Consider the following 27,907-nt stretch of genomic DNA (forward strand, 5'->3'; position numbering starts at 1 on the left):
CTCCCCTAACAACTGCAGTCTACGGCCACAGCCCTACGCTAGCCCGTCACCCCTTCCCAGCCTCACTTCTTATGCTCCAACACAGGCAACTGCTCTCACCACTTTATTTTTTCTATGAAATTACATATATCTGTGTGTCTACATTCAGATTTAAAATGTAGACTCGTTGTAGGCATTTTTAATGTAAACGGGATCATATTGTACATATTACCCTGCAACTTTCTTTTCACATAACACTTTTATTAGGGCTCTTTCTACATCAGACATACAAAACCACACAATGCTTCTTAGTTTGCTGCCTTCTTCTTTTTGCTCTTGGTTTATTTAGTGAGTTCTCTAGTGACAAACATTCAAGCTATTTCAAGTTTTTCACGGTTGCAAACAATGTTGTAATGATGCTCTTAAACAGATCCTCTAGTGCCCACATCAGAGGGTCTCTGGGGGAGATTCCTGGAAGCAGACTGCATGTGCTCATCTCCTCCTCCTCCCAACGTGGGGCAGCTGTGAGCTCTCACCTTTCACTCTCGAGGAGCGTACTAGAATGTTTGCCTGAACAAAGGGCCGTTCCCTTTCCAGGAGGAAGCTTGGGGCCCGCTCTGGGCATCCTCATGTATTCTCCACGGCGCTCTTGCAGACCAGGCAGACACCGTCCGTCTCTCGGGAACATCCTCCATCCTCCCATCTCATCTGAGCTGCCTTCTGTGTTTAGGCCCGTCTCTCAGCTGCTCTCAAGAAACTCTCTTGACCCACAGGTTCCCGAGACAGCTTGTTATACCCTGACCATGCCATCTGTGCCTAAGAACTTGTCTTCCTAAGGAGACCTAAATCCCTAGAAGACAGGGTCTTGCCCTGGAACTCACTGCCCTGAAAAAGAGCCTTGTTTGTCTAGACGCTTGGAAAATGCATGCTCTTTCTAAAACCAAGTTACCTCGAGCATGGCTATGAACTCATCAGTAAATGTATGAGAAATGTCTTTATAAGACCGCCACCTGGAAGGAGGATATGTGCTTTGCTTTATGAGAAACCCTGGAAAAGGGAGAAAGGATTTGTCCTTACACAGTTCAACTTGACTTGGAGCCAGTGCCTTTGGTTCTTGATGGTTCTTGGATTGGGCCAGGCCCCTCAGCTCCAAGTGGGGTGTCTCACACTTTGATTCTGGTCAAGCTGGCCCCTGGCTTGGCTGGAGTTACTGCCTGCTGCCAGTTTCTGGGGAGGCATTTGGAGACCCCAGGGATCTTCCTTGCCTTCTGCCATCTGTGGCCACTGGGCGGGGTCTGAGCGTCTGAGAAGGGACAGGTGGCCTGGCTGGCACATCAGCTAGACATCTCCTGGGGCTGGTCAGTACCATCTTTAAACCAGCTGGCAGAGACTCCAGAGGGGTTTCTCTCCCTGTCATGCATTTATAGCACCACAGGAAAAGCCAAGGCTGGGTCTTGCCATAGATACAACCCTGGGCAGTTTTTCTCTCTGTTCCAAACTGTAGCTGCAGCCCCTGCTTCGAGCCTAGGAGGCAGAAGCTGCTGAACTTGTCTTCTCTTGAATGCCAAACTATATGCTTTGCACAGGGCTCGGCACAGAGTAGGCAGCCAGGAAATATTTACCGAATGGCCAATAGAATGTTCACCTTCCCTTAGGGGAGGCCCAATGCCATTGAGAGAGTAAGGATTGAACTCCAGGAACAGAATACAGAAGAAGGCATGAGCCAGCCTCACTTGCGTCTGCGCAATCTTCCCAGATTTCACTTTTCCTTTCCGGGTTCCCAGGATTTCTCCAGGAACTCTAATGTTAGGGCAAGGGTGTGATCCACTTTTCCTAACCCTTTAAACCTGTGCTACTTCAAGCATAATCCATGGACCAGCAGCATCAGCCTCATCTGGGAACTTGTTGGAAATGCAGACTCTCAGGCCCCACCCCAGACCTAATGAATCAGCTTCTGCCCTTGAAGAAGATCAGGTGATTTATGTGCCTGTTACAGTTGGAGAAGTACTGCCTTAAGCAGCTAGCGTGTGAACATAGGACTTGTCACCTGGCCCAGAGGTCAGCCGCTAGCGTGTGGCTAACTACAGTTGGGCTTCTGCCTACCTTGATGACTCAGACACCTTATTGAGTCAGATATTTTCTGTCTCTCCAGTCCTTGAATACTGTCCAGAACATAGTAGGCACTCAATAAATAGTCGATGAATAAATGCTAAATTATTCTTATGCTGTTTTCTCCATTCAGGGTGCTTATAGTGTGCTGGACCTCTGCTTCTGGACATAAATTGCAAGTTATTAAAAAGGTTTTTTTTGGTTTTTGTTTGTTGGTTTGTTGGTTGGTTTGTTTTGGTTAGCACTAAGAACCCCAGGAAGAATGGCTACTATCAAGTGAGCAATTAGTGAGTGCCAGGCCAGTGCATGGCACCGCAGGAATAAGCTCTCGGTGTTTTACAAAGCATGGTTCAAGGACAAGGGCATCAAGTATGACCAGGTACTTGTTAAAAATGCAGATCCCCTGGCCCTGCCCCATGAGAGCCTTTGGAACTGAGGCCCAGAAATATACATTTTAAACAAGCATTCCAGACACACTAAAGTTTTGACATTATTGCATCGCTAATTTACAGAGGAGGAAATTGCAGCACAGAGAAGTTAACTGCTTTGTGCCAAGTCATGGAGCTGGTGAATGGTGGAGGCAGGATTCAAACCCGTGACTGCCTGAATCTGGAATCTACAGTTTTAACCATATTGTCTGTTATGCTGGAAAAATGGATGCCCAGGCTGCTTGTGTGTATTTAGCCACACACATCACTCGTTGTGTATTTCACGTGTCCACAAAGTTTGCTAGACTGTGAGCTCTTAGGAAATCTTGGAAGGCAGTGAATGTTTTATTTCTCTCAGTATCTCGAGCATCCATTCCTATGCCTGGCATCTGAAATAGCCTCAGGAAAAGCCATTTCAATTGAATTTCTATATGTATATAATTATCCATTTCTACAGACACGGAGGACCTGTCATTTTCAGGTAGAATCTTGGACCAAGCTATCGCAACCATAAACGCTCCCACTCTCTTCACTCATTCAGCCTTGTGCTCATGCCACTCCATTGACACGGCTCTTGTTAGGTCCCCAGTGGCCTCAGTGTGGCTGAACTTAGTGATCAATTGTCCCGATCCCTTGGCAGCTTTGGACACAGGGCTTTCCTTCCTCCTAAAACGCTCTCCACTTGGCTTCCAGGACAGTCCCTCTAAATCTCCGAATGTTGTTGCTCCTTTTTTTCTTTTAAACTTTTTTCGATTTTTTATTGTGGGAAAAGATACATAATACAAATTTTATTATCTTAGGAAGTTCCCGTCATGGCTCAGTGGTTAACGACTTCGACTAGTATCCATGAGGACGTGGGTTCGATCCCTGGCTTCCCTCAGTGAGTTAAGGAATCCAGTATTGCCATGAGCTGTGCTGTAGGTCGCAGACACAGTTGGATCCCGCGTTGCTGGGGCTGTGGCGGAGGCTGGCAGCTACAGCTCCGATTCGACCCCTAGCCTGGGAACCTCCATATGCTGTGAGTGCAGCCTTAAAAAGCAAAACACAAGAATAAATAAAAATAAAAAAATAAATTTTACTATCTTAACCCTTTTAAGTGTACAGTTCAGTGATATTAAGTACATTCATATTGTTGTGCAACCATCACCGGCATCCATCTCCACAAGTCTTTCATCTTGTAAAATTGAAACTCTGTGTCTGTTAAACAATAACTCCCCATTTTCTCCCTTCCCCAACCCGGCAACCCCCATTCTACTTTCTGTCTCTATGGCTTTCACCACTCTAGATGTCTCACATAAGTGGAATCATACATTATTTGTCTCTTTGTGACTGGCGTATTTCACTCAGCATGAGGACCTCAAAGTCCATCCGTGTTGTAGAATATTGCGGAATCCCTTCCTTTTTGAATTTGAAAGCTATTCCATTCTCTGCATATACCACATTTTGCGTATCCTTTCACCCACTGATGAACACTTTAGCTATTGTGAATAATCCTGCTGTGAACATGAGTATACACATATCTGTTCAAGACCCTGCTTTTAATTCTTTTGAGTTTGTACCAAAACCAGAAGTGCTGAATCATATGGTAATTCTTTTCATGCTTTTTTGAGGACTGGCCATACTGTTTACTGTTTTCCATGACAGCTGTTCTGTTTTCCATTCCTATCAACAGTGCACAAGCTCTTGAATTTCTCCACATCCTTGTCAACACTTACTATTTTCTGTTTTTTGTTTGTTTTTGTAAATAGTAGCCATCCTGGGGGAGTTCCCTGGTAGTCTAGTGGTTAGGACTCAGTGCTTTCACCACTACAGCCCAGGTCTGGGAACTGAGATCTCACATCAAGCTGCTGCACGCAGCAGCTTAAAAACGGGGCGGGGGGGGTTGTCGTAATGAGCGTGAGGCAGTACCTCACTGTAGTGTTTCCCTAATGATTAAGGATGTTGACCATCCTTATGCTTTTATGTGCTCATTGTCCTTTTGTATCTCTTCTTTGCAGAAGTGATTGGATACTTTTTTTTTCCCATGGCAGCTCCCATGGCATATGGGAGTTCCCCGGCCAGGGATTGAACCCTCATCTCTGCAGCAACCCAAGCCACTGCAGTCGGCTTCTTAACTCACTGCACCACAGCGGAAACTCCTGAATACTTCTTTTTTGACAACATCTTGCTGATTCTTCTTAATCTTCCAGACCACTTATGTGGGCAGCGCCCAAAGACACCATTCTTTGAACTCTTCTCTGTCTACACTCACTTCCTTGGCAACCTGAGCCAGCCCTAAAGCTTTAAATACTATCCACCTGCTGACCCCTCTCAAATGGTATTTTCCCCAGACCTTGCCCCTGGGCTGAGGCTGCATTTCTAGCTGCCTACAGAATTGGCTGCACTTGGATATCTAATTTGTATCTCAAGTTTTTAGCATGTCTGACTTTGAGCCCCTTATTTTCCTCCCAAACCTACTCATTCCACAGTTTCTCCTAGGTTAATGGCAGCTGCCTCTCTGCATTGGCTTAAGGTAAAACTCTTGTCATCTTCGACTTCTTGTTTTCACAGCAACAGATCTTGTCAGAGCTATCCTCAAAATATATACAGAATTTGACCACTTCCACAGCTACTGCCCTAGTCCAGGTTAACGTCATCTGTCATCTTTTTATTATAAGGACCTCCTAACGGATCCTGCTTCAGCCTTTCCCCTTAGTCCTCCATCTGGCAGCAGAGTGACCTGTAAAACCCAGGGTCATGATACACGTCATTCTTCTGCTCAAAACCCTCCACATCACTCCTAGCAAAAGCCATATTGCTAATAATGCCCTGTATGATCTCTTCTGTTTGCATATGCATTTTAAGTGCATTCCTGCCTCAAAGTTTTTTCCTTGCTCATCTGTGTGTAGAGACAGTGGCTCTTAACCATGGACCCCTTTGATGCCTGTGGATTCCTTTTGAGTATGTGTTTAAATCCATAAAATAAGCTTCATAAATTATGAAGAAAACCAATTATATTGAAACACAACTCTCAAAAATTTTTTTTGTTCTTTTTTGGCCCATTCACGGTGTATGGAATTTCCCAAGTCAGGGATCGAACCTATGCTGCTGTTGCAACCTACTTCACAGCCATGGCAATGCTGGATCCTTTAACCCACTGTGCCGGCTGTATTTCAGTGGGTTGGGGATTGAATCTACATCCTGGCACTGCAGAGATACCGCTGATCCTGTCGTGCCATAGTGGAAACTCCTCAATTTTTTTTTTTTTTTTTTTTTTTTTGTCTTTTTGCCATTTCTTGGGCCGCTACCGCGGCATATGGAGGTTCCCAGGCTAGGGGTCCAATTGGAGCTGTAGCCACCGGCCTACGCCAGAGCCACAGCAACGCGGGATCTGAGCCGTGTCTGCAACCTACACCATGGCTCACGGCAACGCCGGATCCTTAACCCACTGATTGAGGCCAGAGATCGAACCCGCAACCTCATGGTTCCTAGTCAGATTCTTTAACCACTGAGCCACAATGGGAACTCCTCAGAATATTTTTTAAATTTGTGATAGAGCAATATATGTTGCTAATCAATTCTTAAATTTTAACAGCTAGCAGGATAAATTTGAAGTAGTGATAAATGTAATGATATTTTAAGATGCTTGCAATAACTATAATGTGATATGAAAAATCTGAGATTTATATGGGCAACAATGTCACAGGTGCTGCTAATATCACTGTGATTTGCTGTCTGCATTCATAATCGAGGAGCACACTAAATTTTAATTAGTGAAAATAAAGATGTAATTTGGGGGGGTTCCCATTGCGGCACAGCAGAAATGAACCTGACTTGTATCCATGAGGATTCGGGTTCAATCCCTGGCCTCGCTCAGTGGGTTAAGGATCTGGCACTGCTGTGAGCTGTGGTGTAGGTCACAGATGTTGCTCGGATTCTGTGTTCCTGTGGCTGTGCTGTAGGCTGGAAGCTGCAGCTCTGAGCCTGGGAACTTCCATATGCCATGCGTGAGGCCCTGAAAAGCAAAAATAAAAAATGAAAAATACAATTTTTGTTTCCTTCTGAATTCTATTCTCAGACCTCCGGAGGGAGGTGTCTGTGGAATCCAGTTTAAAAATCCCTGGCTTAGGAGTTACCATCGTGGCGCAGTGGTTATTGAATCCGACTAGGAACCATGAGGTTGCGGGTTCGGTCCCTGCCCTTGCTCAGTGGGTTAGCGATCCGGCGTTGCCGTGAGCTGTGGTGTAGGTTGCAGATGTGGCTCGGATCCAGTGTTGCTGTGGCTCTGGCGTAGGCTGGTGGCTACAGCTCCTTTTCGACCCCTAGCCTAGGAACCTCCATATGCCGTGGGAGCGGCCCAAGAAATAGCAGAAAGACAAAAAAAAAAAAAAAAAAAATCCCTGGCTTAGAATGTTCTTCCCCCATAAACCCTCACAGTTCCCTCCTTCCCTTTCTTTGACTGGAAGCCACCTTTTCAGTGAGCTTTTCCCTGAGGACTCTATTTGGATTGCATTCTCACACGCCGTATCCCCCTTTCCTACTTAGTTTTTCTCCACAGCACTTACCTTCAAACATAGTATTTTTAAGCTTTCTAAAAAATGTGTGTTTCCTTTATCTAGAAAGTGAGTTCCATGATAGTAGCCATTTTTGTCTGTCATGTTTGTGCCATGTCCTCAGCATCCAGAATGATGCCTGGCATACAGAAAGCATTTAATAAATAGTTGTTAAAAAAAAATGAGTGATCAGAACTCCAAGAATATTATATTTCTTCTCTTTTTTTGTGAAAATTAATGACTTTTGAGACTTTTAAGAAGGATTAAGGAGGTATAAGTAGCTTTACTGCTATCATTATGTTTATATTTCCAAGGTTAGCCTTAAACAGTAGCAGAGAGCTGTGGGAAAACAAGGATTCTGATGGGGCTCCCAATGCTAAGCAAGAACTGTCTTCCAAGGACTCTTTAGGTGACCTGGATCTCACCCAGACTCAGGGACCTCAGAGGCAAAGGGCTGCTCGAACAATTCTTTCTTGCCAGCATAGGAGTCAGGCTCCCATCCCCAACTGAACCTGTAATACTAATTCTTTTTATTTCTGGCAGTGTGGTAAAATGGAAGACAAATACATAGGTCTCGGGGTGTGCTGGACTCAGTGCCAGTTCTGCCACCACTTGCTAGCCGTGTGACTATTGGTAAGTTGCTAAACCTTTCTGAATACATACCTTGGGGTTTTTGTGAGGATGCAATGGGAAGACTAACAGTCTACAGCACAGAGCAGGTGACCTGCAAATGGTCATCCACGCCCTCTTCTCCCTCTAGGTCACTTTACAACTATTTGCCAAGGTTCACGGGATCCTAATGGCTAAGTCCTCTCTTGCCTATAAACCCTCTGCCACTAGACCCAGCAAGAGCCGTCCCTGTGAGCTGCGCCACTGTAAATCAGTACCTCCACCCTCACCTCAGATGTGCCGTTACCATCAGGAACTTGACCATGAAGTCCGCTGTCATTCACAATTTTTTCTCCTAGCCTTTCCTTTGGTCCAGTCTGGGAGTTCCTGGAGACACCTTCTTGCATGTGTCCCTCAGTTTCTCAGCGTTAGCTTTCAGAGAGTGCATTCACCCTTCCAAAATGCAGGCACTGGGAAAAGTGCTAATGTGCACCGTGTACTCGAAGCCAGGCCCTGTGCACATACAGAGTGTGTGTGTGTGTGTGTGTGTGTGTGTCCTCAGGAACCCTCCAACTATCCTATTCTGCAGAAGAGGAAAAAGAGACCCAGAGATGAGTTCACTTTCACTTGCCCACATGAAGCAGCAGAGCATAGAGGCCAGGTATTTAACTGTTTTGTTGCATGCTCACAGCCCGGGACATCTGTTTCACCACACAGAGCTTGAGCTTAGGAAAATCTTACCCATTGACCACAGAAAGTGAGAGCAGGTCTAGTTAGGAGGTGATATCTAGCCCCTCAATCCTGCCAGACAAGTCTCCTCAGATTTTGTGAATGAAGGCCAAGGAAGAGAAATGTTGCAGTGACTCCCTTTGAGCTCATATTTCTTTCCTGTTGCAAAAAGTGCTTATTTCAGCATTCATCATCTCCCTCTTTGTAGTGTAGACAGTCCGCCCTGTCGGAGGATTTGTGCTGTTATTATGAGTTTGTTTATTATTAGATTTATTTCTCCTATAAGCAAATGTGTTCACAACATTCCATCGGGGAATCTTCTTAATTGTCACATAAATGTCATCTTATGTAAATTGAATATTTATCTTTACACGGAAGGGGTGGAGGGGAAAAGAAAGACTAAACAACCCTCAGTCTTGGAGAGGGTAGGCGGTTCCTGTCCCAGTTCACAGCTCACCCACGTGCCTTCCAAGCCAAAGGTGAGTTGAAGAAATTACTGGATCAGTTTTGAGGGGCAGTGAAAAGGGAAGGGGAAGAAAAAGTTGGCAGTGATACTTTGAGGACGTAGGGCAAGGATCCCAGGTCTTCCCCCCCACCACCCAGACCAGAACACCCCCTCCCTAGCTGGGAGCTTCTGAGGAGGCTGCAGCTTAGCCCCCACTTCTCCCCATCCAGAAAGCCAGCCCTGCTCCTTCCTCGAGAGAAGGTGAGTGCGGCGGGCGCAGCGGGTAGGGTGGGTGTGGCCGTGGCTCCGGGAACCGACCCAAGGCCCCGCCGCCGCCCGAGAGCCGCCCGACAGCCCGCCTGCCTGGCGAGCGCAGGCTCTTCTTCCAGAAACTGCGAGGATCCGAGCGCACTGTTTGTGCACCACAAGGTCAAGTCGGGAAGTGGAGCCGTAGGAGGAGGGGCGAGGAGGCGAAGGGTGGGGAGAAGGGCGCCCCGCTTCCTCCCCGAGTGCCAATCCTTGGAAGTTGCCCCTCGGTTTTTAACCCTTTAGGGGGAATGGGAAGAATGAGCCAAGGGGAAGTGAATACCCCGGAGCAAACTAGTGCTGGGGCTGGGATATGCTGCCACCCACCCACCCACCCATCACTGCGATCCCCACCCCCCGGAAATGCGGGGCTGAGCTGGGCGCCAGGAGGCACCCGGGCGGGGGGAAGGGGCGACGATCCCGAGAAGGACCCCCTTTACGGACCGCCCCTCCTTCCTGAGGTCGCCCACAATTTCAAGTTTCCCCCGCCCGGGACGTTAGTTTACATCTGCTGTGGGTGGGGGAGGAGAGCCGCGCCCCCTCCCCCCGACTCGGCGCGCGCCCCTCCCCTCCGCTCCAGCCAGCACTTTCTGCTCACTTCTGGCGCTGCAAAACGCCACGCGATTTATTCGATTCGCATTTTAAAACCCGCGATTCAGAAGCAGGGCCTAGAGCGAGGGTCTTCCAGCTCTGGAACCCCGGGAGGCGGGGTGCTCAGTGCAAACCTCGTTCTCTCCGCGAGTGTCGCCTTCAGGCTGTTATTTGCAAAGAAACGTCTTTTTGACGCAGGGAGAAATGGCAAATTTTAAGTACGTCATTAATATGGCGCCAAAAGATTTTTTTAAGTATAAGCTTGCTTTTTTTTTTTTTAAAGGTTGCGGGGGGCGCCGCCCGGGTCTGGGGCGCAAAGGAGGCGGGGTGTGAGCAGAAAGTGTGAGTGAGAGAGTGGAGGGGCGGGGTGTGTGTGTGTGTGTGTGTGTGTGTGTGAAGTGTGAGCAGACCTGATGGGACTTGCACGGGCGCAGCCGCAGCTTGGGCCCGGCCCTGGGGACAGGGCGGGCTTGGGGGCGCCCCAGAGCCCGTGGGGAGTCCAGGCCCGAGGTGCAGACTGGAGGGCCGCCTGGCAGGGCACCCTCCCCCGGAGGCCTGCAGTGCTACCTGGACCCGCTGCTGAAGCCAAACAACTGGGCGGGGGGGGGGGGGCGACGGGGGTTGTCAGGAGTGGAGATCCGAGTGAATAAGAAAAAAGTGGCTACTCCCCCTCCCTCGCTCCTCCTGCCCGCCCCCACCCCACCCCCACCCCAACACATTTTTTTTTTTTTTCTGTAGAGATCACAAGGAAGTCTTGGTTTAAAAAGAAACAGAAACATACACAGGGGGGTTGGTGAATGGTGCCGACCGCGGCCATCGCAGTTGGAGGCTATTTGGGGGGTGGGTGAGAAGCGTCCATGGAGTTACTTTGCGCCCACTCCTAGCGGCAAGGGCTTAGGTCCGGCAGGCTGACTGTCCCTGGCCGGGGTGCGGGGCCGGGGACCCCACGGGCCCCGCCGCCTCCCTCGCCACGACCCCGGATGGATGCGCGCCCCCCGCCCGCGCCGGCCCCAGGAGCTCAGGGTTTCAGGAGCATCCTTCCCACGCCGGTCCCCGCCGCGGCGTGTAGCCGGGGGTAGCGCCTCTCGGAAGGGCACCGCGGAGCAAGGTAAGATCCAGCCCCCGGCGACTGGCCCTGCGCATCTCCACGGCGTTATTTTGTGTTTTTGCAACAGATCTGCCAGCGCTCCTCGCTCCCTCGCGCTCTCTCTCTCTTGCTCGCTCGCTCCCTCTCTCTCCTGCTGGCTGCCTGTTCTAGGAAGCCAGCGCGCGGGGGGGGGGGGGGGGGGTGCCGATGCACAGCACAGGGGAGAGAGATTGCGCATGTTGGTCAGTCGTGTTTTAAAGAGTACATTGCGGGGAGGCTGAGAGGGGCGCATGCAACAACAACTTTTGGAAGGGTGAGCTTGGCGACCTTCTTTATTAATGACTGCGGCAAAGCGCCCCTGGGCCGGGGAGGGGGCGCGGGCGGGCGGGGGCGCGCCAGGGCTGCAACTTGCCCCGCGGGCTCTGGCAGGGCGGAGGGGCTGCGGCGGGAGACCGGTGCGGAGAGGAGATCGAGCGGCCGGGGATGGGGGTTCGGAGGACCCGGAGCTTTCTGCCCTCCTGTCTCCCCGAGTTTCATTTTGTTGATACGCAGCACGTCCGGGCGCCGAACCGGGCTGAGCCGGTGCACATGACCCCGCGCTGGGCTCACGTGCAGCCGGTCCGGTCCCAGACACCTTCCGGGGGCCACCGCCTCCGCCCTGTCGCCCCCTCTCTGGGCTGGGTGCACGCGGGCTCTGCACGCGGGGGCAGCATGCTCAGCTCCCGGGCGCGGGGGCTTTGCACAAATTAAGCAGTTTTTCGGAGGGGCAGGGGATACCCTTTCCAGGTGAGTATAGAAGGTGCGTAGTCCCAGCGCGAGGGGCGCGGGCTGGGGTCTGGGGCAGCCCCCCCTCCAAGGCTGCGCGGGAGTCCAGCGGGGGAGAAGCGCTGGGAGTGGAAATGTACCGGCAGCAGCCCGAGCGGCGGGTGCGCGCCCGCGGGGCGACGGCAGGGGGCGTGGCCCTTGTTTACCTTCTCCCAACTCTGCTGGTTCGCGTCCCGCTCCGGGGACGGTTCTGCAGTCCCTTACCCTTCGCCTCCGCCCCTGCGCCCTAGGTGGTACTGGGTAGATGTAGGCAAGTGGCGGCCCGAGCCTGGGACTCACACACCTGACCCCCAAAATGAGTGACATTGCAGCCCCCGCCCCCACCAGGCACCGCTGCAGTCCCTCTCCCGGATCCCCGGCCCCGCCCCGCCCCCGGCAGTGGCATCTTCCCGGCCTCACCTCCTTCCTCCCTCTCTCCCTCCCTCCTTCCCACCCACTCGCCTGCGCCTGCGGAGCGGCTCCTGCCCGCCTCCTCCCCGCCTGGGTGCAGACTTGTGGCTCCCTCCGGTGCCTTCCCGCTTATCTCCGAGCCCTGAGACTCTCTCTTCTCCAGGCCAAAGGACGAGAGGGGGTCAGCTCGGTGATTCGTAGCTGTGATGTCAGAAAAGGGGAATGTCTGCGAACCAGGCAGGAAGCCTTCACTGTAGCTTCCAGAGGGCCAGGACGCCCACCCTCCCCCAACACACACCCAGTCCGCCACTTCACACTGCACCCCCCCACCCCGCCCCAAGGGGCTCGACTCGCCTCACCCGCTCCCTAGGCCCCTCCCCCAGCCCCGGGCATCCAGGCCACCTCCCGGCGCCACCCCCGGTCCGAACCGTCTCTTGCCCTTCCTTCGCCTGGGCCAGAGCCCCCCGCAGCCACCTCCGGCTCCTCCTCCCGGCTCCCTCGGTCGGAATCGCGCCGGCGTGCTTCCAGCTTGCTGTCCCGCAGGCTGCCTTTAGGGGCAGGCTGGAGGCCCGCGCCACCCCCTCCCGATCGTCTTAGCCTCTGCTGTGGGCCGGGACGTTTTTCCTTAGCACCTTGGCCGCAGGTCTCAGGTCCTAGGCGGGTGGGGCGGGGTGGGCTGCGTTTCCCTTTGCTCGGTGCCAAGGGTACCCTGCATCCCGCGCCTCTGGCTTCTGCACATTTCCAAACCTTCTTGCTGCGCTTAGCATTCCCTCCTACCCCCTTCCCGCCTTCCCTTTGTGTTCCTAGACACAAAGTTTCATTTAGGGTCCGAGTTTGCAGGAGGTCGTCAGGAGGCATCGTGTCTGCAGTCTGAGCTGAGGAGTTGAGGCAGCACGACTGACCTGCCACCTTGCCTTTGTTGCAAGGGGGAGGAGCCCTGAGCTTTGAAACTGGACAAGCTCTCAGGAGGTCCCTTTGACGGTTAGGTTTGCACACTGAGTCTTGGGCCTGGGTGGTGGTAGGGCCCCCTGGCCCCTCTTCCTAAGGTGGCTTTTACTCCCGCCCTTTACTGGTAAAATTCCCAGTAGGACAGTTGGCAGACGAGCTGGGCAGGGAGCTGCCAACCAGACCTGGCCCTGTTTCCTGGGTTCCTAGGGTGCTGACTTCTCCCCTACCTCCACTTCCTCTCCCACCTTAGAGCCCCAAGTGATGGCACCATCTCTCCTGTCCCGTCTTCCTCAGGCGGGTTGGGACTCGCAGAGCGATCTAACAAGCAGAGGAGGAAAATAACAACAGAATAACTGTAAAGGGAAGGAATGAGTAATAAAGCCAACCCAGGCAGGGAGGAGGGCTTTCATGTTTAAGAGATGCTATTTGCTTTTTAGGTCATAGGCTGCAAAAACAGGCTTTGATCCGAAGTGGGCGAATAATTTATTGAGAAAGTTTGCGTGGTAGGGAAGAAAAGGGATGTTTGTTTGATCTGGAGGCCTCTCGGTTGTCCCAAGTGCTGTTGGCTGTTGTTTCGAGTGGAAAAGCATTTGGTTCCACAGCAAATGCCTCCCGGAGGGAAGTCCTTGCCCCAGGCAGCCAGAGCAGTGAATGTTGGTTTTGAAACTGTTTAGCCAAGGGTCTCCCCAGCACTTTTGGAGCTGAAGTGTTTAAGAGTCGAGTTGTTTGGGCTCAGGATGCAGCAAATATTTCCAGAACATTTCCCATCTAACATGCTTTTCCTTTCCCTAAATTGCCTGGCTAAACAGCCAATAGCCCTGATCCAAGAGGCTGTCGGAAGTCTCCACTTAGCTTTCATTGACAGCTGAGGTGGCACTGCTGACCCCCAACCCCCAGGTCCTCTCAGAATCTTGAGGTCAGGCTTTCAACCCTGGTTTCCACGTTCTTGAGGTTGAGCGCAGGGTATTCTGGTGAATCGCTGTGCCCGTTAACGCCGAGGTACTTGTCTTTACAGCCAAGAACCAAGTCAGAGGCTTCCAGTCCAAATTCTTCCCAGCTTATCCAGCAGGCAGGCTCTTTGTGGGCCTCACAGTTCTCCCTTTGGGTTCTCTGCCGGAAGGCCAGGGCAGAGTTGGGGGGCAGGGGGCTGCCTGGCTTGTCCTGTCCTCCACACGGGAACGTCACTGCGTAGCTCAGCGTTCAGGAACCCAAGAGGGTTCTCAGACAATCCACAGGAATCCGGAGTAGCCCAGCCAGATTCTGGTTTCGTAGGCCTGTGCACTGCACACTCTGGCCCCTGCGGGGGTGGGGTGGAGGCGGGGAGGGGGGGCCCACAACGTTATTTGGGGTCAGGCAGTCTAGCTTTGAATGCTGGCTTTGCAGTCACCAGCTGCGGCAGTTGCTCCATGCCTCAATTTCTCTATCTGCACTTGGGCCTAATAACAGTACCTCTCTCGTGGTGGGTGTCTGGATTAAGTGCTACGTTGCAAGAAGAAGACTAAACCCGAAGCCAGGCCTGTGGTAAGCACTTGGCTTGGTATTAGCTCTTCTTACGCTTGCTGTGAATGATCTGGAGAGGACCCAATGCAGCTGACCTTTGATCTCTCCCTCCAGGCTAGGCCAGAGAGCCAGCTCCCTTCTCTAAAGAAGGGATCAGAGGACCCTGCACTTGCCAATGGGCAGCCATCCGTGGGAGCGAGCGGACTGAACTTTGCCCTCTCTGAGGTGGAAAGTAGGGTGAGACGGTGCCAAAGGACAAAGTAGACAAAGCCCATTTCTGTCTCCCAGGATCCCCTTGGTATGTCCCCAGAACTGGGAGCAGAGGGTGGGTGTGGGCATAGTGTTCGAGGGATCTGGGTGCCCCTTGGGACACTTGCAGTGGGCAGTGATGGGTGTTGGAGGAGGGCTCAGGCTCCCCTGTGCGTGCGGAAGCAAATCTGAGCATCTGTGTGTCACGAACTCATTTTTGCCACGGCAGCTAGTGTCCCTGAGAAGGCGTTAAAGTTAACAAGAGATAGGAAAGAGTGGGGCTCTGACCCCCGTTTTTTATACAGCTTTAAGAGTGTGCCACTCTTGTTTTCTGAACGTCTGGCCTTCCCGACTCAAGCAGGCTCTGAGGACGGGTTTTCCAGCCGAAATATCATTAAATTGTATTAGCATCTTATTACACACACGCCTTAGCGGTCTGCCTCAGACAGGGAGAGTTTTTGTTTCTCTTTGAAAGATTGTGTCTGGAATGGTAAATTGCCTGCTTGAAAGCCTCCCCCTGCTCCCCCCTTCTAAGGAGGAGGACGAAATCCTGCTGTGTGTGGTGGCAGGCGGGTAGGCCTGGTGGCCCCCAGAGAGGAGAGGCCGGAGGCCAGGTTGGGGTGTTTTAACTGCCCAGGGAGCTGCTGCAGTCGCAGGCCTGAAAGGCCCACTGTTTCCAGGGTCAGCTGGAAGGGCGTTCATGGAGGCCCAGGGTGTTTATTTGAGTTTATTTGCGGAGAGGTCTTTAAAGGGGGCTGGCATTGGGCATGGGTATTGCAAGTCCAGACCCGAGGCCCCCACTCAGACCAGTGGCCAGTGCTGCCAAGAAAACATCTGCCACCAAATTGCTGCCCTATTACTGAGTTGACATTGATCATTAGCCAGGAGCCCAACCAAATAAAGCCTCCTGGAAAATGTGTGAGGTTAAGATGGGGAAGGCAGGCTGTGCAAACAGGACAAAATGTTGAGCCGGGGTGTTTGCTCCCGCAAGCGGCGAGCAGGCCGGCTGGGCTCTGTTGCCCCACACTTCCAGAGGGTGGGGACAGGAGCACACCCAGCACGCCATGTGTACCAAGCCCCTTTTATACGCTGGGTGCAACTCCAGGGGGCACTGGGGCGCCAGCAGGGATCCAAATGGTTGTGCTTTTTACTGTGGCGGAATGTACATTCCCAAGGAGGACATTCAACAAGTAGATCAACAAACACAGATTGTGACGGTTGTTCTGAAGAAGCTGAGTAACAGGGCGGTGGGCTTTCCGTAAATAAAGCAGCTGGCATCAACCTCTGTGCCATCTGAGCTGAAACTTGAAGAATGGAGAGTCAGACGGGCCTAGACTGCATGGAATATGACAGGCAGAGCGCACACCTGAGCACAGGTCTTGAACCCATGGACTCTTGGATTGTTAGAGGGAGGCCAGTTTCGCTGGGAAAGGGAGTGGTGGTCAGTACGCGGGAGCCAGGGGCCGGGTCATGTGGGGTCTTATGGTCAGAAGCTGGAGTGTTGTCTTTTGATCAGCAGGAAGCCTTTGAAGGATTTTAAATAGGGCATGACATGATCTGATTCATGCTTTTTGAAGATCATTCAGGCTGCTGTGTGCCTCCTGGATTATAAGAAGATGATAGTGGAAGCTGGGAGATGAATGAGGGGTCCTGCGGGAGATGAGACGGGCCTGCACCAGTGCGGTGGCCCTAGAGATGGGGGACTCCTGGGGTGTGCTGGGGGGAGCGCCCTCTGGACTTGCCAAGGGTGGGTGGAGGGGCAGAGGAGGCACAGTGAGGCTGTGGGGCTGCTGCTCGTGGAGGGGGATCTAGAACTGCCACACTCCCGAAGGAGAGCTGTGTGTGTCTCCAGCTGGGGTGGTGCCTGAGTGCCAGTGCGCTGGAGCCAGAGACACTTTCTTTCCCAGCTGCCTTTGTGGGGTAGGATTTCAGGAGCACTTTTCTGTCCCTCTAAGCAGGCACCTTGTGACCCTGAGGGCTTCTCCCGTAGCAGACCTTTGCTTTGGGACAGATTGGAGGAGCCGGGGGAGGGAAACCAGAGGTGGGGACCGAATCTCGGCACTCCCTCTCCCAGCTGCATGTGCAGCCCGGGATGTGCAGCTTTGGGAAAAGAATCCTCCCCGACCCCTCTGCTGGGTTGGAGACGGGGTCCAAGGGGCAAAGGGCTGTCCCACAGGGGAGCTCAGACCTCCTGAGGGGCTTCTTAGCCACTGGCAGTAGAGGCTCACCTGAGGCAGGGAGGCCTTTGGAACAGACTTGTTTCAAAGGAAAGCAGCAAAGCGGTGGCTTCCCTCTGAAACCTAGTTATTATTCCAATTAAGCCACCACAAAATCTGTTCCTTTAATAACACCCTGCCCGGGAGGACTCTGGGGTGTTTCACGGAGGGCAGGTTGGACAGGGAGCTGGCTGGGGGGCGGGTGCAGGTCTGCACGCCGACAGGTTACTGGTCCTGGGCAGCAGGAACCCGCGTGACGAGCAGGGCATTGGCAGGCAAGGTGTCCCGCTGTGGGGCACCTTCCTCACCATAGAGGCCCGCTGCCTCACTGAGGAGCCCACCCTCAGGTGGGCCCTGGTCGGAGGACTGCCCGCCCGGCCTGAGTCGGCCGTGGTGTTAATAACCAGCACCCATACGGGGTGCCAACCGCTGTGCTAAGGGTTTTATGCGGCTCTCACTTACTCACCAGCTGATTCTGGCCCACGAATGTGTTTAGTTTGGCCCTGTCGAAGTGTTTGAAAAATCCTGAATCAGTTGCCAACATTTTAAGTTCAGGAGATGTATGTAAAAATCCAGATCCAGTTTGTGTCCTTTGGGAGGTATGTCTGGTGCGGAGTGAAGGTGGGATTGAACTTGACCTCCCTGAATCCAGAGCTGCTGCTTTTAAGCCATGGGAGAGCCTGGCTTGGAAGCGCCCTGTTTGCTGGAAGTGGAGAGGCAAGCAGTTCAGGGAGAGGATTGCAGGGGAAACAGGGAGAGCATTGCAGGGGAAACAGGGAGAGCATTGCAGGGGAAACAGGGAGAGCATTGCAGGGGAAACAGGGAGAGCATTGCAGGGGAAACAGGTGCGTGCATTTCGAGCACCTCTTCCTCCACTCCTGCCCCGCCTGTGACAGGGCTGTGTTGGCCACATGTAGGCAAGGGTCAGAGTTGTGTTAAAGTCACCTCTGTCCCCTCAAGCCCCGGAGGACAGCAAAGATGGGCACCTGTGGGTGGCAGAACATTATTGCCCCATGCAGTCCGTGACCTGAGCCGCCGGCTGCAGCACGGAGGCAGAGGAGTCGAAAGGTCAGGAGCCCGGTCTCCTAAGGCGGACTTCTCCCGAGCACTATTTTCCTGGCTCAGTCACTTTACTTCTGAATTTCATTTTCTTCTCCTGCGAGAGAGAAGCAGCCATCATGCCTGGCAGCACCAAAAGGCTGTTCTGAGGTCTCGGTGAGGGGAGGTCTCTTCGTATCAGCACGCCCTTCTCCCCAAGCCGTGGGCGTGTAGCAATTTGAGCCCTCTTTGCTGCCTCCCCGACGGCCGAGGTGCTCCGCGCCCAGTATCCCTCTACCTCCACACCCTCCACGGAGCCCATGGCCTGCATCCTTGGAGCTGGGCAGTGAGCAGCCCCAACGAGCCTTCCTGTCCTCCTGAGCCTGCTGTTGGGGGACCCGGGCGGAGAGAAGCTCCTGGTTAAGGTCAAGTTCGAGGCAGGAGGGTCTTTCTAGGTAGCTCAGCGTTCTGAGTGGTCATACCCCACCTTAGAGAGCCAGTGCTCGCCGGTTTCTGCAAGGCCACAGTAAAATAAGGTGAATCCCAGGGCTTGGCAGAAGCAGACTTGGGGTGACAGCAGGTGGCAAATGAGATTCTGAGGTGGGGAGGAGCCCGGCTGGCCCGCCACTGGGATGAGCCCTGCGGCCTTCTCCCCACTGCCACGGGCTCCGTGTCCTTCGCTGTGGACAGTGAGGCAACCCCGTTCCAGACAGGATCATGGAGGAAAGCTCTCTGGGCCCCGAGCCCCAGCTCTGTTCTCCCACTCGGACTTAGCCACTGACGAGCTGTGAGACCTGGGAGCGGGTTACCAAGCCATTCAGTGGGCTCCCCTCCCAGAGGGCACAAGGGCAGGCTCTGCCACCCAGGACTCGGCAGGATTAGGGGAAATAGTGGGTGGGAAAGCACTTCCAACAGGCAGGAGCTGACAAGGGCACAAAGGCAGCTCAGTGTGGACTCGGGGATCAGACCACGTGGATTCAAATCCCAGTTCAGCCAGTCATGGGCAGGACAAGGCACCGAGCCTCCTCAGCAAATGAGGCTGAGAGCTCACACCTCACTGGGTCGTTAGGAACATGAGCCGGCCTGGCCGCGTGCGTGGGGAAGGGCTCCGTGTGGGCGGGCTGCCCTTCCTTCCCTGAAGCTCAGTACTCTGGTGGAGATAAAGTTGGTCTGTGCTTTTACCTAGAGAAGGACACTGGGGAGAAAGGAGGCCGGCCAGCCCTGTCACCCTGGGCCCGGTGTCTCGGGGACCCAGCTTAGAGCCTCCCTGCCACCACCCCATTCCACTGCCCTCTGGCTGCCCCTTTCAGGATGTGGCCTCAGTGCTGTCTGGGCTAGCTTGTCCCCTGCCCCAGATTCCTGGTCCTCCCGGAAGAATCAGCCTTGTGCCCTGTGCCCTCCCTGCTCGGCACCCAGCTGGGCACCCTTTGGGGTGGATCCTCTGGTGGGCCTGAGCGGCCTTGAGTAGAAGCTGCAACTGCTCTGAGTTCCCGTCGTGGCTCAGTGCTTAAAGAAGCTGACTGTGACCCATGAGGGTACGGGTTCGATCTCTGGCCTCAGTAGGTTAAGGATCTGGCATTGCCGTGAGCTGTGGTATAGGTCGCAGACACGGCTTGGATCTGGCGTTGCTGTGGCTGTGGTGTAGGCCAGCGTCTACAGCTCCGATTCGACCCCTAGCCTGAGCACTTCGGTATGCCGTGCGTGCAGCCCTAAAAAGCAAAAAAAAAAAAAAAAAAAAAGCTGGGGCAGCTCATCCCCCTTGCTCTCCATCTGGGGCATCTTTGAGCAGACTCTTGGTTGTCTAAGGCTCTGTGTGCAGGAGGTGGGAGATGAGGCCGCCTCTCCCACCCCAGGGCCCCTGCAGGTGGGCGGGGAGAAGGTGAGGCTGGCTGAGGAGAAGGATCGGGCACAGCCTTGTGCTCATTCTTACCCTGCAGCGGGGTGAGTGTGGGGAGGTTGGTTATTGGGCAATTTTTGGAGCGATGAGGATTTCCCAAGCTGCCTGTGAGTATAATGGAGCCTGCCTTTTGTTGCAGATGGAAGAGAAGAGGCGAAAATACTCCATCAGCAGCGATAACTCTGATACCACCGACAGTAAGTCTTTCCACTTGGGGCTCCTACAGGGAAAGCCTTTGACTAATTATTAGGCCCGCATTCCTAGATGGAGGGACACTGCCGCCATGGTCTCAGTGTTGATGCAAGCTTAAATGAGGCCAGGTCCCTCTGCTCCTAAGAAAGTCCCCGCATCACTGTGGCCTCCAGGACCTTGCTGTCTTCTTCACTGGGCTCCTCTCTACCCTCTCGCTCTCACACGCACGTGCTCTAGCTCTCACGCCCACGTGTTTTCCTCTGGTTGAAACAGATCAGCTCCCCTCTGGGCCTTTGCATATGCTGTTCCTGGCTGCTAGGAACACCTCCCTCTCCCTCTGGCTCTCCTCTTGAGCCAGGGCCCTGGGGAAGTGTCCACACAACAGATCAAAAAACCTGTCACTGTTTATTATAATCACCTGCCAAGTATCATTTCCTGACCATTGGTCAGCTCCTGGAGAAGAGGGGTTGTGTCTTGCTGACTGCTGTACCCAGCTAGATCAGGCACGTGATAGGTGATCAGCAAATGTTTTGCCAATGCAATTAATGAAAGAGTCTGACCTTCATGGGATCTTGGAGATAGAATCTCAGAGGCAGACTTGTGTGTGGGCTCAGTTTATCAGTTGGATATGGGGTGGGAGGCACTATTACAGAGCACATGGGGCTTAGGCAACCTCTTCTGAAATGGGGCAAGAAGGGAGGTTTATGTCAGGAGATGCCTTGGGAGGCAGCTCTTCTCAGATGCCCCAGGAACCTGGGCCTGCATGAGCTGGTAGGAGAAAAGAGCTCCGGTCTGCCTGTGTAGGAGAGGGATGCTGCTAGGAGGATCCCAGCTAGGAGTGCACCCTGGCAGGAGCCCTGGCTATGCTGCCAGGGCAGCTGGGCCTGGAGCCCTGCAGCTGAAGATCTTAGCTCGTTCACGTTTGTGGTGGGCAACATGTGGAAGGAGAGAGCTCAGCTCTCCAAGGCCCCTTAGAGCTCCTGGAGTTCTGTAAATCCCAGGAGCCTGGGGACACATGCACTAGGATGACAGGTCCCAGCCCCTTCTCTCCCTCCAGGTTTCACTCCCGGTCCTTTGAGTCTCTTTGCTCAGCTTGGCTCTGGTATCTGACCCGGCCAGCTCTTCCTCCCCGTGGCAGTAGATCAGAGCACCTGGCCTGTGCTCTGTCTCAGCAGAACTGAGAAGAAATGTATCCTCTGCTTCTAACTTTATCACAGGCCAAGGGACCCTTGGGGGCAAGGCACCTGCAGGGCTGAAGCGTATTCTGCATCGGAGCTGGGCCAGGCTGAGGCGTGGCCCCTTCTCGCCAGTCCTCGCCACTGCCCAGCCATGCCTGTTGCTCTTTGACGCATAGGGGTGGAGGCCACCCTGAGTGGAGTCCAGCAAGGGCCCTCAGACCTTACTGATCATAGGTAATGTTTCTTGAGGCAGTGCTGTATGCCAGGGAGAGTGCTGCAACTCTGCAGACATGGTATTTCATTCCCACGACTCTTCGAGGTAGTCATTCCCAGCTCCCATTTTATAGAAAAGTAGGTCGAGGCTCAGAGAGCCTAACTCACTTGCCCAGGGTGATAAGCTAGTAAGTGACAGAGCCAGGGCTCAAGCCTGGTCTTCGGGTCCACGTTAGAGCAGCACTCTTCCCACTGCCCAGTCTAGCCTCTGGACACCCACTGGCATCGTCCTGGAGTGTCTGATCCTTGGGAGGCGGACAGTGGCCTGGGAAGGCTTGTCATAGCTCTCCTTCTCCAAGAAGGAGGCAGAGGGACTTGTCATAGCTCACATGATAAGCTAAGTCCTTTTGTCTCCCAAGCCTCTTCTGGTGGGTGAGTGGAGGAGGGTCATGTCCCCATTCGTCGTTAGAGAGGCCCAGACTAGCGCAGTCCACAGAGGACTCTACTCGCTGAACATTCAAGCTAGAGTTTTCCTCCTAGGCCTTCTTTCTGTGGACATGGGAGCCCTCATGGGCTCTGCTCTCTCTGCAGGTCACGCTACGTCTGCATCAAGATGCTCCAAGTTGCCCAGCAGCACCAAATCCGGCTGGCCCCGGCAGAACGAAAAGAAACCATCAGAGGTGGGTAGTGCCAGGCATCCTGGAGAAAGATGAGACACAGGTGGAGGGGCAACAGGAACAGAGACCTGTGCGGAGGGAGGGCTGTGTGGGGGACGTGCAAGTGCACAGGGAGAGCATTCCTGGCAGAGGACACAGCCATTGCCAAAGGAGACTCGTATGGCTGAGTGGAATGAATGGGGGGGGTGTGTGCCAGTTCTCATAGACTGCTCTGAAAACCTTCCTGTTGATCTGAGTGAGAGGAGAAGCCTCTCAAGAACCATAAGCAGAGTAATGATATAGTCTGAGTTTTTATTTTTGTCTTGTTAGGGCCGCACCCGCGGCATGTGGAGGTTTCCAGGCTAGGGGTCGAATTGGAGCTGTAGCCGCCAGCCTACGCCGCAGCCACAGCAATGCCAGACCCAAGCCTTGTCTGCGACCTACACCACAGCTCACGGCAACGCTGGATCCTTAACCCACTGAGCGAGGCCAGGGATCGAACCTGCATCCTCATGGATGCTAGTCAGATTCATTTCTACCGAGCCACGATGGCACTGCAGTCTGATGTTTCGATAAAATCTCACTCGCTGCTGTGTGAGGGGAATATGATGGACAAGCCTGGGAGCAGAGGGGTCTTTGGCAGTTGTCCAAGACAGAAGTGTTGGTGGCTCAGAGCTGGGTGATGGCAGTGGAAACAGAAGCAGCCTCCAAACGTGGGACATTCTTGGAGTTCCCATCGTGGCTCAGCAGAAACGAATATGACTAGCATCCGTGAGGACACAGGTTTGATCCCTGGCCTCGCTCAGTGGGTTAAGGATCTGGCGTGGCTGTGGCTGTGGTGTAGGCTGGCGGCTGCAGCTCCAGTTCAACCCCTCGCCTGGGAACTTCCACATGCTGCGGGTGAGGTGAGGCCCTTAAAATAAAAGACAAATGTGGGACATTCTGGAGGCTGAGCCAAGAGTTGACAGGATTTGCTGGTGTGGGGATGAAGGATGGAGTCCACGTGGCTCATCCGCTCCTTATTGGGCCCGTTTCACATGCGTCCGCACCGTGAGCCTTCTTTCCTTTGACCATGTGCGCGCTGGAGACGTGGCGTCTGGAGCTGTGGCGGAGAGCATCGGGGTCGGGTAAACAAACGGACATGAGGTCCTGCCTCCTGCAGCCCCTGAAAAATCGCATCCTAGAGCCTCTTTGCGCCCTCTTAGGTCTTCAGTGCATTGCGCGGGGCACAGAAGTGACCTTTGGCAAGGGCTGCAGGAGCTCTGAGTATCCAAGAAGAGGGGGGCTTGAATCTGACCCTTAAGAGACGTTCTGCAGCCCACAGGGTAGCCCCGTGCTCGGCTGGACATGGCTTTCTCTCTCTCTCTTTTTTTTTTTCCTTTTGTCATTTTTTAGGATCCTCATGGATACTAGTCAGGTTGGTTAACCACTAAGCCACAGCAGGAACTCCTGGGCACTACTTTTCTTTTTTCCTTTTTGGCCATCCCAAGGGATACGGAGTTCCTGAATGCTGCTGCAGCCGTGGCTGTGCCGGCAGTGCGGATGCTTAACCCACTGTGCTGGGTCTGGGGATTCAACCTGCATTCCAGTGCTCCAGACACCACCAATCACAGTGGGAACTCTTGGACACGACTTTTTTCATCCTCAGAACTAGCCTAGGGTTCTTGATCCTCCTGTTACAGTAAGGAAACCAAGGATCCCAAGGTTGTATGGCCAAGGGTCGACAGAGCCGAGGGTGGAAAGGCTCAGAGTGCTGGGCAGAGCCGTGGGACCTGGTGTATCAAGGATATCTTTGTTGGGAGCCCTGCAGCCCTCACTGCAAGGGCAGTCCTGGAGCTGTGGCCATTAGCCAGCCCCTAGGGGGGCATTCCTCAGAGCCTCATGTTTGAGAAAGGACTCCCCACCTCCTCCGGAGCTGGCCTACCTTGGGACATGTCGGGGTGGGAATGGGGGAAGGGGACTGCCTGCCTTTGAGACCTGAAGCCTCTCCTTCCCATCCCCCAACCTCGCGTTCTCCTTCTGCCCTGTAGGCAAGGGTGGGGGTGAAAGGAGGTGTCTCCAGGAGTGCAGCAAGGACCTGAGTGAAAGCTGGGGTGAGGTGCGAGTGGAGGATGCAGCTCTTGAGGCTCTGGTCCCCTCCTGGTCCAGCCCTGCCCAGCGGGTAGGACGGCTGTGCCCAAGTGCACTGGGAAGGAGCAGGCAGAGGGCAGTGTGTGCTAGGGCCCCGGGAGCCCCTGGGACCACGCCTCCGCTCCTCCACCCCCACCTCCGCCTGGGAGCAGGGGTTCCCTGTTCCGACCAGGGTTGGATTAGTAAAACAATAGCCAGCTTTGTGCCTCCCTAGTCCTGGGAGGCAGGAATCGTCCTGCCCTGCCTGTTTGGGAGCTGAGAAACCTGCCTCTAAGAATCCCACCTGCCCCCTGCTTCTGGGGGCTGTTCAGCTGAAGAAGGGGGTGGGGAGAGTTCCCGAGGCTGGCTAGTCCGTTCCCTTGGTTTCCCCTCCAAGCACCAGGGGGAGGAGGAGCCTCCTCTCAGGGCTGAGATCCCAGGGGCAGGGCTGCCATTTACCCCCAGGATAGGCAGGCAGGCTGGGAGGAAACAGGTGTCAAGCAAAGGTGGAGGGGAAAGAGTGATTTGCATGGGCTGAAAATTCCCCTGCCTCTTGGGTTTTCCAGTGCAGGGCCTTTGAACCTTTCCCCACCTCAAAATAGAGTCAGACCATTGCAGGGGTGTTGATCCCCAGCCCTGCTGGGGCCTGGCTACGCGCGGCTCTGGTTCAAGCCCAGGAGCCTCTGCAGGGGGGTTCTGAGGCCTGACTGGAGCCACCCGCCCTCAAGTCCTAGGCTGCGGGCGGGCTGAGGAAGGCTTCTCTGCCTTGAACTGTCGCCAAGGACAAGCTTTTCCTCCCACAGCAGGCTGGAGAGCAGCCTGTGAGGTTTCCCTCGTCCCCTAAGTGAGGAGGCTGAGCCGGAGCCGGCATAAATTCCAAGTTATCTTGGGGCAGAGAGGAAACCATCAATGAAAGCTTCCAAATTATTTGGCTCATGAGAAGGCGGAGATGAAAGCGAGGATTTGGCGGCAGATAACGTTTGCACTAAATCTCCTCGCTGGGCTGTCCCTTCTCTTTCTGTGCATGGGCTGGAGAGAAGGGCCTTTACGGTCTGCTGGGGGCTGGGAGCTGGGGGCCGAGGGCTTTGGACGCCCTGGTGAAAGGGGGGGTCTGGAGTTCCTTCCGCTTGGTCCCCAGAGGAGGCAGCGTGTGGGATGGTTTTCAGGCTGCTCCCGTGGTCTGCGCCCAGTCTGGCCTGAGTTCCCAGCCTCGGTGCTGGCGAGTCGAGGTCTGCGGTGCAGGAGCCCCTGCCTGGTGGCTGCAGAGCCCCAGACCCACATTCCCCTCCGTCCTCTCGTCTGTGTAGGCGACAGTGATGGTGGGAACTGGAGGACCGGGAGTACTTAGCACAGCAGCTGCACTGGCCTTAGAGAAGCCCCCAGCTATGGAAAGGGCTGGGGTTGCATTTAGGCGAGACTGGGGGCGCCATCCTGGGATGACTGCACTTGGAGGGTGCAAGTCAAGGGGCCCCCTGTACACCGGAAGCCGGTGCCCCAGGCTGGAACAGAGTGCTCTGACCAGGAGTCAGGACCCTGGACAGGGCCAAGGCCTTGAGGCCTAGCTTCCCTTCTGGATGTTAACCAGTGGGTGGCCTCCCTCAGCCTGAGTGAAAGGGGAGCTCAAGCCTCAGTACTGGGGGCTGAAGGGACAAGCCCTGGGATTCCTAGGAGGTCAGGTTTTTGATGGAAGTGCATTAGCTCTGAAGCTGTCCCAGGATCTGTTTGGTGGTAGAGGGAAAAGGTGGGGCTGACCCAAGGAAACAGGCTGCTGCCTTCCTCTGCTCTGCCTGCCAGCAGGATCCCAAGAAAGCTGAGCTCAATCCCTAGGGGCTTAAGTCAGCCAGGCCAGTCTAGAGGGAGAGGACGGGATTAGCCTGGCCTGAGGAAGCAGTATTAGTGTATAAACTGTACTGAGGCCTTGCATTTCTGGCCTGGCCTTTCTCACCAAATAGCATGACCGTAACTTCGTGGGTCATATCTCTGAAAGCCTGATGGAGATCACAGACCATGGATTATATTTATGTATTTATTTATTTATTTATTTGTTTGTTTGCTTTTTAGGGCCACTCCTGCAGCATATGGAGGTTCCCAGGCTAGGGGTCTAATCGGAGCTACAGTTGCCGGCCTACTCCGCAGCCACAGCAATGCCAGATCCAAGGCACGTCTGCAACCTACACCACAGCTCACAGCAATGCCGGATCCTTAACCCACTGAAAGAGGCCAGGGATCCAACCCACAATCTCATAGTTCCTAGTCGGATTCATTTCCGCTGCACCACGACGGGAACTCCAGATTATATTTTTTTTAAATACCACTATCAAAGCCCTATTCCACATCATCCCTAAGAATTCTGACTTAAATGGTCTGGAATGGGGCCCCAGGTACTCATATTTTTAAAAGCCCTCCTTCTGGAAGCAGAGTTAAGAACTCTGCCTTAGGCTTTTTTCTTCATCTGCTGAGACAGGCGTTTCCGGCTCGGGCCTCTCTGGCAGACCCTGAGGTTGAAGGAAGAAGGGGAGGCCTTCCAGCCTGGTCCAGGGACCGAAGCAAAGGCTGGGAGTGTGCGTGGGGGCATCCCGCAGCTCGCCCCTTCTCCCACCGCCGCCAGGAGCCTGATAGGTTTCTGCCAAGCCCGCTGCCTGGCAGGGGTGGGAAGGGCCATGCAGGAAGCGACCCGGAGGCCAGCCCTGTGGTTTGGAGGCAGCTGTTTAAGGCTGTGTCTTCTCAGGCTGGGAACAGAAAGGCGGGTGGAAGGCAGGCCGAGACGTGAGGATTTCCCCCCAAACCGGCTGTCTTGGGGTAGAAAGTTGTGTTTTAAGGAAGTCAGAGTCCCCGCGGGTAGCCAGCAGAGACATAGGTAGGACCCTGGAACTCCTGGTAGTGATTAAACTCAGCAAACTCGAGAGCACCTTCTAGGCGCAGCCTAATGCGAGGGGTGCAGAAAATGCAGGCCCCGTCCCCAGGGAGCTTGTCCTGACTGTCAGCAGGATGCAGGTGCTGCACAGGAAAGTGTCAGTTGTGAGAGGTGCGGCCAGCTTTGCCACGGAGGAGCTCTGTGACCTTGGCAAGTAGCAGTAGCTCTCTGAGCCTCAAGGTCAGCATCTGTAGAGCCCCGCCCTGTACTTTCTGCTCTGTCGGTGTGACTCTCCTGAGGCCCGTGGAGCCTGGAGGTGGTGGAGATCCCAGAAATGAGTGGAGGTGAAGCTAGCCTCCCTCGGGCGGGAGCCTGGATGGTCCCAGAACAGCACGAGCAGGAGCTGCGCTCCTTTTTTAGGCCCTGGGGACAAACTGTACTCTGCTAGATGAGAGAATGGGGCCTCTCTGCAGGTTCCATGGGGGCCTTCATCAGCGCTCAGACGTTTGCCCCGGGACAGGGCCTGGGCAAAAGAGGTGACCCCATGAACAGCCTCCGCCACCAGTGGAATGTCTTCCAGACTCCACATAAGGATGCCCTTGCCTAGAAAAGGCAGCGAGTGCAGCGTGAGAATGCAGTGTACCTGCTCGACCCATTGCTTTTGAGAATGGGCTCCTTCTACCCTGGGGGAAGGCAGGGGTGGCCAGATTGTGTTTGGGTGCAAAGCTCCAGGATAAATAAGGTACGTTCCTGGAGGAGCAGAGATGTTATCCAACTGTTTGAAAAAACATATTTTATATTAAAACAATGATGGCATATGTTGTAGT

The 27,907-nt window shown here is 54.0% G+C and overlaps 1 protein-coding gene across 15 annotated transcripts in view; it reads left to right on the forward strand.

Moving 5' to 3' along the window:
* The window catches only part of JADE2 (jade family PHD finger 2), a 145,949-nt gene that overhangs the window by 82,299 nt on the left and 35,743 nt on the right, over positions 1-27,907 (forward strand). For 2 of the 15 annotated variants that reach the window (XM_005655015.2, XM_021084774.1), the window contains exons 1-4: positions 12,459-14,499; positions 14,593-14,776; positions 20,018-20,075; positions 22,053-22,141. In XM_005655015.2, the coding sequence (XP_005655072.1) occupies positions 20,018-20,075; positions 22,053-22,141 (147 nt within the window). In that variant the 5' untranslated portion in view covers positions 12,459-14,499; positions 14,593-14,776. The other 13 variants (XM_013987596.2, XM_021084771.1, XM_013987597.2 and 10 more) reach the window with 13 other exon arrangements.

Source organism: Sus scrofa, chromosome 2 (assembly GCF_000003025.6).
Source record: "Sus scrofa isolate TJ Tabasco breed Duroc chromosome 2, Sscrofa11.1, whole genome shotgun sequence".
In the NCBI taxonomy this organism is placed as follows: Eukaryota; Metazoa; Chordata; class Mammalia; order Artiodactyla; family Suidae; genus Sus; species Sus scrofa.